The sequence below is a fragment of the Ranitomeya variabilis genome, chromosome 7 (genome assembly GCF_051348905.1).
Source record: "Ranitomeya variabilis isolate aRanVar5 chromosome 7, aRanVar5.hap1, whole genome shotgun sequence".
Lineage (NCBI taxonomy): Eukaryota > Metazoa > Chordata > Amphibia > Anura > Dendrobatidae > Ranitomeya > Ranitomeya variabilis.
This window is the reverse complement of record NC_135238.1, coordinates 53,104,052-53,112,929: the sequence shown is the minus strand read 5'-3', so window position 1 is coordinate 53,112,929 and position 8,878 is coordinate 53,104,052. Positions and strand designations below refer to the sequence as shown.

The 8,878-nt window shown below is 44.1% G+C and overlaps 1 protein-coding gene across 1 annotated transcript in view; it reads right to left on the bottom strand.

Moving 5' to 3' along the window:
- Positions 1–694: 694 nt before the first annotated feature.
- SMG1 (SMG1 nonsense mediated mRNA decay associated PI3K related kinase) overlaps positions 695–8,878 on the bottom strand; it is a 120,905-nt gene continuing 112,721 nt past the window's right edge. The window contains exons 58-63 of the mRNA XM_077275101.1: positions 8,620–8,847; positions 8,320–8,531; positions 6,279–6,385; positions 5,564–5,743; positions 4,858–4,964; positions 695–3,055 (exon numbers count right to left, since the gene is read on the bottom strand). Coding sequence (XP_077131216.1) covers positions 2,978–3,055; positions 4,858–4,964; positions 5,564–5,743; positions 6,279–6,385; positions 8,320–8,531; positions 8,620–8,847 — 912 coding nt within the window. The 3' untranslated portion in view covers positions 695–2,977. The remainder of the gene's footprint in view (positions 3,056–4,857; positions 4,965–5,563; positions 5,744–6,278; positions 6,386–8,319; positions 8,532–8,619; positions 8,848–8,878) is intronic.

The window sequence follows — 8,878 nt, the reverse complement described above, 5'->3', positions numbered from 1 at the left end:
CCTCCACAGAGGGAAGAGCTGCACCAGAAACCTATGGCTTGACTGGGAAGGCTGCAGGACCACTAGCCAGAGAGGTATCGGCCACAGACCCTGGGAAAGGAAGAAGCAAAAGTATGAACCCCTCCATCACGAGTTCGTCAGATAAAGTCTTCGTGCACAGAGCACACCTCTCACGCATCTGTCCCCGCTAGGAACAGGAAAAGCACTAGTGGGTGTTGAGTGGTGCTCTAACCTTTCGTGTGTTCCTGTCCCTATCAAGGAAAAGAAGGGCTACTTCCTAGGTGTTCTGTCAGGAGAGAAGTACTGGAAAACCTTAACTGCTCCACCCCAGTGTCTGCCTTGTAGTGACCCTAAGCTAAACTGAATAGCTTGGTTGTCAATAGGCGGGTGTAGCTTGCTGGGAAGGAGCAGACTTTTTTTCTTAGTGTCAGCCATCTGGCGGCAGCAGCGTACACTCATGGTCTTTGGTTTTCCCCAATGAAGCGACTAAGAAAACCTGAATAAAACAATAGGTAATTTTCTGGTCACACATTCCACCTAAGATGACCATACCTTGTTCAATAAGAATCACACAAGATAGAGAAATATCAGGTTTTTTGCCTAGTTCACAATTGACAATAGAGAAACTATGAGCATTTTTTTTTTTTTTTTTTCAGGACTGAATGCCATTTAATTTATCAAAAAACAAATACGGTTTAATAGGAAGTATGCCATTTTATTTAAACAATTAAGATTTTTTATTCTTCACAGACCTTTGTATCTTAAAGCAGAAATGTAATATTACAGGTGTCCGTGATGTGCATTAAATGTTAACATTTCTCATTAAATTAAATGTAATGCAGTCTTTCCTTGCTTTATCTACATCTCACATGGATTCCTGTTAATAGTAAAAATTGCCCCCCCCTCAAAAAAAAAAAAAAGTTGTACGTTCACATAGAACTCTGGCACACAAAGTTTTACCATTACCATCACCTTCATCGTCATGTCTGCAGGTACACAGTAAAGGCATGCATATCTCAGCATTGATATACGTTTACCTGGCCAATCGGGATAAAAAAAAGGCTGCCATTCCTACAGACTGACCGGTATAATGACCGCAAACAATAACAATTTTTTTTTTTTTACTTGTCTTCTGTTAATACTTTAGATTCGGAGAGAGGAAGCAAAAAAAAAAAAAAATACAGATTCTCAAAATGGATCTCAACAGAGCGGGCGGAGAACGCATCTTGTCACCAATGTGCTGTAGTTCTTCCTGGCGGGGAAGGATATATGGTAAAGCACATGACATGCTCAATTAGTAAAATATTGCTGGTAGCGTGGTGAACCGTATCATGGCAGCTGCTGGTTGGAATAAGATTTTTCTCAAAAAAAAAAAAAAAAAAAAAAAAAAAAAAAAAAGGCAGAATATGTGCTCGTATATCTAGGATCATCAGATTGCAGATCATTCGGTTCTCACATTGTACCAAGGCGACAAATCACAGACGTGTACGTGGGGGGGGGGATCCGGTTTATGAAGCTAAATGGAAATAACCAAAAAAATATCTAGAAAGTTAATTATTAAAATGATTTATCAAGATTTACAATAACTTTGCACAAACTATGGCATAACTAGCTAACTGAAGGATAGTACAGTTCATGTGTGTTTGGACTGGTCTGGAAAAAAAAAAAAAAAAAAACTGCTTTCGTCTGCAAATCTTTCCAAGAGGTGAAAAAAAAACGGTAAAAAAAAAAATATTGTAAACCTGAACTTTTCATAATACTTGACTGAATGTCGTTCAGTTTAGAAAAACCTGCGTCTTTGCTTTTCCATATGAAGAAAAACAAAAAATTAGGTGTTCAAGATGGAGCCTAATAACTGAATGAGCATCACTCCAGGACAGGGAGATTGTACCAAGAAATATCTCAAATCATCAAAAGAAAAAAAAAATCTTTTTATTAAAATTGTGACTTTACCACCAAGGCAATCTACCTCCACCAGAACAACACTTTATTGTATGACCGTCAGCAATAGTGCACAAGAAACCTAAAAGGGGGGAAAAAAAATAAATAAAACTAAAGAGGAAAATGGCTGGGAAAATACTAGAGAAAAAGAGCAGGTTTACGATGGAAGAACCGGCCGTGGTTCCAAAATGCACAGTGCTGATCCCCGTCCGGAAACTGGACCCATAGGGAATCATCTATATGAATTATTTCCAAAGATCCAAGTTTTTTTTTTTTCTTTTCTGGATATCCCAACTAGCAAACATACATACTGTAAAGCTGACTACTGTGTGAGAAGTACAAGAGTTGAAAATAAACAAGTCGTCCTAAACTACGAGAATTTAATGGAAGAAAAGAATGGAGAACAAGGTTTTTTCTTCTTGGTAGAAGTCCACCAAACTTCACAATTCTGTTCTTTGGCTGCTTCTTTTCAGCTAGGTTTTTTTTTTGTATCATTATTAAAGGCCATGCTTCATCTCCTAGCCTCTTCTGTGCTAAACTGGTCAAACGCAACCAGCAATGTTGCCAAAGCAACAAGAGTAACCCAAGAAAACGGACAGCATCTTCTTCACGGGAAATCCTTGATGGCCCCAGTTTTCCCCCCTTTACGAACAGGGTTTAGCATTTCCTCAATTGTTGACAGGGTCACATGGAAGAGAGTTCGAGATCACCATGCTTGTCTGGAGGAGACCCAATTTCTTTCTGCAGCCGTTTGTCAGACATATTTGTCAGATCTTCCATAGCAGAAAGACAATCACGTTAACCAGACGGTGAGCGTTATACTCTGAGCCCTGGGGACTGCTGACCATTGATGTTTAACATTTCTCTGGGTGCAGCGATCCTGTGGGATTCCTTTTCCCACTGCACCAGGATTTCCTAGATTAAGCCCCCAGTATACATCGCCACCGGCCTTGGCGCGGCTGTGGATGCCTGAGACTTGATTGATTCTGGTGGATTTCGGACAGAGCTGAACCAGGCGTGTTTGCAGTCTTCTCTCTCACACCCAAGCTGTCCAACCTTCATACAGCTGCGCCAGGTTATCTAGGTTTGTTGCCTCCTTAATCACAAAGTCCACCTAAAATTAAGTGAAAATATAAATTGGTAAACCTTTCAAAAAAACAAAACAAAAAAACTCTATGAAGATTGTCATATAATCTACTACAAGACATGTATTTGTAAATGTACATCTAAACAGCGCAGCCCCGTACTGCTGGACACGCCGCCCAGCCCCGTACTGCTGGACGCCCAGCCCAGCCCCGTACTGCTGGACGCCCAGCCCAGCCCCGTACTGCTGGACGCCCAGCCCAGCCCCGTACTGCTGGACGCCCAGCCCAGCCCCGTACTGCTGGACGCCCAGCCCAGCCCCGTACTGCTGGACGCCCAGCCCAGCCCCGTACTGCTGGACGCCCAGCCCAGCCCCGTACTGCTGGACGCCCAGCCCAGCCCCGTACTGCTGGACGCCCAGCCCAGCCCAGCCCCGTACTGCTGGACGCCCAGCCCAGCCCCGTACTGCTGGACGCCCAGCCCAGCCCCGTACTGCTGGACGCCCAGCCCAGCACTGCTGGACGCCCAGCCCAGCCCCGTACTGCTGGACGCCCAGCCCAGCCCCGTACTGCTGGACGCCCAGCCCAGCCCCGTACTGCTGGACGCCCAGCCCAGCCCCGTACTGCTGGACGCCCAGCCCAGCCCCGTACTGCTGGACGCCCAGCCCAGCCCCGTACTGCTGGACGCCCAGCCCAGCCCCGTACTGCTGGACGCCCAGCCCAGCCCCGTACTGCTGGACGCCCAGCCCAGCCCCGTACTGCTGGACGCCCAGCCCAGCCCCGTACTGCTGGACGCCCAGCCCAGCCCCGTACTGCTGGACGCCCAGCCCCGTACTGCTGGACGCCCAGCCCAGCCCCGTACTGCTGGACGCCCAGCCCAGCCCCGTACTGCTGGACGCCCAGCCCAGCCCCGTACTGCTGGACGCCCAGCCCAGCCCCGTACTGCTGGACGCCCAGCCCAGCCCCGTACTGCTGGACGCCCAGCCCAGCCCCGTACTGCTGGACGCCCAGCCCAGCCCCGTACTGCTGGACGCCCAGCCCAGCCCCGTACTGCTGGACACGCCGCCCAGCCCCGTACTGCTGGACACCCAGCCCAGCCCCGTACTGCTGGAGACACAGCGCAGCCTCGTTTTTTATTACCCTATATCATTAAAGCACCACTGCAGCCTTTTATGTCAGCACTGGAGTGGTGAGCGGCATTAACATTTTCTCTCTTTTTTTTATAATGCAAATACTATGCTTGTTTTAAAGTGGAACCCATTTTTCCTTAGACCAGTATCTGCTTACCATATTGGCTATTAGGATTGCAGACATATAAAATCAAAGGTTAGAGTTTACTAATTGTATAAATCAGGTGCGGGTGTGTGGAGCGGACACAGAAGGGGAGCATGGCCCATACATTGTGGGTGCCGGCTGTGTTATACAGGCAACACCTATATAATTACATGGGTTTGGTATCGCCATAAACGTACTGACCTGGAGAATCATGCTGCCAGGTGATTTCGATCATACAATTCAACAGGACAGAAGAAAATTAACACAAACCCAATAAACAACGACGTATTCAAGTTTTGCAAGTTTTTCACCATTTAGCTGCAGTCGGAATTTTTTTATTCCGATTTTTCAGTACATTATATGGTAAAGTGAATGATATCATTCAAAACTACAAAGATAAAAAAATCAAGCCCCCACATGGCTATGTTGATAGAAAAATAAAATTTTTGACTCTTGAAAGAAAGGGAGGGTGAAAAAAAACTAAAGCCCCCCCCCCAAAAAAAAAATCACTAAAAAATATTATGGGAATATTTTAGCCCCATATTTTTCTTAAAAGTACCTGCTCTGCAACAGACATCCTCCTGTTAGCATCCACATCTCTCCCCTCCAGCTTGGCTTTCACACGTTTCCAGACGCTGACTGCATAAGAATTTCGTTCTTGCACAGCTGAAAAAGGGAAAAAAAGGGGGAGTCTACAGTCAGAAGGATTTAGCTGATAGAATGCAGAAAGATACACAATGAGATGGATAATTACTAATTCACAATGAGGGTGAACGTCAAGAAGAATGATAAACTGAATGGTGCACATATAATCTGGAGGCATCGGTGCTTGACAACCCAAAATTAACTTGGGCCCTTACATCCATGAAATAAGAATGTCTACTTTCTATGACGTTAATATATCTGTATATACTCGAGTATAAGCCGACCCGAGTATAAGCCGACCCCCTAATTTTGCCACAAGAAACTGGGAAACCTTACTGACTCGAGTATAAGCCTAGGGTGGAAAATGCAGCAGCAACCGGTGAATTTAAAAAATAAAAATACATACCAATGAAAGTAAAATTAATTGAGACATCAGTAGGTTAAGTGTTTTTAAATATCCATAATGAATCAGGAGCCCCATATAATGCTCCATACAGTTCATGATGGGCCCCATAAGATGCTCCATATTAAAATATCTTCTAAAAATAATAAAGCAACTCTTTAAACATTCAGCTTAGAAGGCAGCCTTGTTAGTTTGGGAGCCCAGGGCATGTATGTACCTTTGCCAGTTTTGGGATCCCGCACTGCCTTTTTAGGACTCGAGACTGCACACTTGACAGGTCCGGGAACGGTGCTGGGCGGGGTATCTGCAGATGGGGCCAAGTTTTTCTGAACTGGCTTTTTGGCGTTCTGAGACATGCCCTCCGGCTGGGTCTTCTGCAGATTGTTGCTACGCACGGCTGTGAGATTTAAATATGTTTGGAATAAGAAAAAAAAAAAGGAAATAGAAACTTACACACTGCTCCATATCGAACAAAATAAATGTTCGCCTGTGCCTTTCGCTTTTCTTATAACGCTAAACGTAGCAAAGCCATATGCATTACATTAACTTGATCCACACTGCGCAATATTAATTAAGGGGTATTCCCATCTCCAAGATCCTAATTAATATAATATATAATAAAATTTGCAAATACCTCCAATTAAAAATTTAGTATCGTTCTTCTGATTAGCTATGTCACTTATCCCATGTGCAGGGCACTGCAGTAGCTTAGGTATCCATGGTTACAACTAAAAGGAACTGTCACTATATAAGTGGTCATAACCATGGATACCTAAGTTAATGAAATGCCTGCACATAGGCGAATCAGAAGAACTATACTACATTTCTAATTGAAGGTATTTGCTAATATTATTCCTATAACATATAGGGATATGATCTTGGACATGGGAATAAAACCTTTAAATAAAATGAAACACTACTGATGAAATCACCTGCAGCGAAGCTGGGCAAATACGTTGCTGTGGAGATCGGGCTGGTACATTCATTTGATGAATCAGTTACCAAAGGCGATGCAAACCCCACCAGGTTGTCGTAGATGCTGGGGTGGAAAAAGTGTAGGGTACGTCAGTGTTAATACAAAACAGAGTTCATTGGGGGACACAGGCATCTGGGGTAGGGGCTGCCGCTATTTGGAGGCTGACGTTTAGCACATGTGCTTACTTATACCAACCATACTCTTCTTACAGACACCGCTAAACCGGTATATACTTAGGAGTAGGAACAACCGGGGGGAAAAAAAAAAATAAATCTGCATTCTAGAGGGAAAGAACTTAAGTCACAGCCCATTTGCAAATGAACCAAACAAAAAATATTTTTTTTAGTCTAGTTTTTGGTGTTTTTTATTTTTTTTATTTCTCTGCTTGATAATTGTGTGCTCACTGTATAAGATATAAGGGATAACGTCTCTCCTTGTGGAGCGTGGCATGCCAGTGTACGGAGACTTAAAAGCCTTACAATTTTACAATGATGCCAGTGTAAGGAGACTTATAGGCCTTAAAATGCTCCTCAATGAAATTAAATATGAAAATTGTCTCTTCACAGAGGAAGAGGACTAGAACTCTAATGCCTAATACCAGGAGAATACAATTTAATGAGAGCAGGAGACAGAGGAGGAGGGTTTCCTTTGATATTCTTCCCTTCAGCACCCAGTTGAGGTCCGCACAGGGTCTCCCCTTAGTATAACGCTCTCCGGGGACAGTGGTTGCAGTGGAGCTGATGCACTGTGCCTTTCTAAGAAAGGGGAACAACAAGGAGAACGTGTTGTTCCCAATTTGCATATGGAGGAAGAATGTGAAAAATATAAACAAAATCCTGCAGAACAGAAGTGTCTCAGACAGTAATCTCTTTCCGTAAAAGGATGTTGTAGTTAAAGGGAATCCGTCACCAGCTCTTTGTTCCCTCATCTGAGAGCAGCATAATGTTGGCAAGGACACCCTGAATCCAGCGATGTATCACTTAGTTTACTGGGTGCAGCCGTTTTTAGATCTAGCAATGAAGCAGAGCTGAGAAAGCTAACCCCGCCCACACCAGGCTCTCTGTGTACAAAGCCGTAGACAGTGAGCTGCTTATCAGAGAAGAGGGCGGAGTAGGACCAGGAGGCACACGTCCCAGCAGTGATAAGCTCAACAATCATGGCAAGTAAACAACAAGATGGAGCTTGATAGAGGTATGGCTGAAAATTGTGTTTTAACCCCTGCTACCTTCAGATTACATAGTAAAAAACTGCTGTCAGATTCCCTTTTAGGGGGGCTCAGGAGTGAGGCTCGCTCCACATGTGGCAGTTACCGGATATTATATAGCAGCCATGTGTCTCTAAAAGCCGCGGCCAGAATTCTATGTTAACCATTTAAATGTCACTGTCAATCTCTAACATTGAGTGAATGCGAGAGACCGATGAATTAATATGACAGCTGGGGGTTTATTTTTTTTCTTTTATAATAGTTTCATTTTTTTTTCGATCACTTAAATAGGAAAAAAAAAAAAGCGATGCATATTTGGTATTGCTATAAATTGGACTTACGTGGACAATGAAGTTTCCCAGTTATGTACAAAGTAAAAGTGAAACCCCAAAAAAGAAGGAATGGCAGAATCACACTTTCCTTACTTTTACTTTATTTTTTCCCCCATCCTTTCTTCACACTTGGAATTCAGTACACTATATGGTAAAATGAATGGTGCCGTTCAAAACTCAAACTCATCCTGCTGAAAACAAGCCCTCACACGACTATGTTGATGGGGAAAAAAAAAAAAAAAAAGGTAATGGCCCCAGAAAGGTGGCAAGGGAAAAAAAAACAAAAAAAGCAAAAACGTCCTTAAAGGTCTAAAAATGGGTTAGGTTAGTGCCTATAGGAAGGGTATGGTCGATGGAGTGAACACTTTCCTTACATAGAGTCAGCAGACTACACCCAAGATGCCGGTGTCTTCCCTATGGCAAATGAGAAGTCTCAATTTTCATAAAGGTGCGACTCTTACCCCTTGCTTTGCGTCTTAAGCTCCTTTAGCGTGGGGGTGATGTCCTGCAGCATTTCTATATGTTCCTGGGTGCGTACCTGGCCCAGAGCCTGCACGATGGTGAACAGCACGGTCTGGATGTTATCCTGCCAGGACTTGTACTCGCACAAAAACTGTCTCACGCTGTTCTCATAGGGCACATCTTCACCGTCGGCCATGGCGGCTTCTTCATCCTAGTAGTCAAAATTTTGCAGTTGCATTTACCAGTAAGGAAAACGCAGTAACAGACTACAGACACAGTCTTAGTATATGTCATTTTACCTTTGCCATTGCTTTTAATAGGTGTTTAACATCTCCTAACTGCCTGTTGTGACCGGTGAGCACAGTCTTGATGCAATCCACCAGATTCTGGATGGTTTCACACACCGTTTCGACCTGCTGCTCTTTCTCGCTCTGCAGATTTCTCTGATTTGCCATTTCGTGGCTCAGTTGCTTGTGGGCAGAAACCAGCCACTCCGGGCTTCCGATAGCGCTATCATTGGAGCCTCCCTGCAAAGAAGAAGCAGCAGAAGATCAGCAA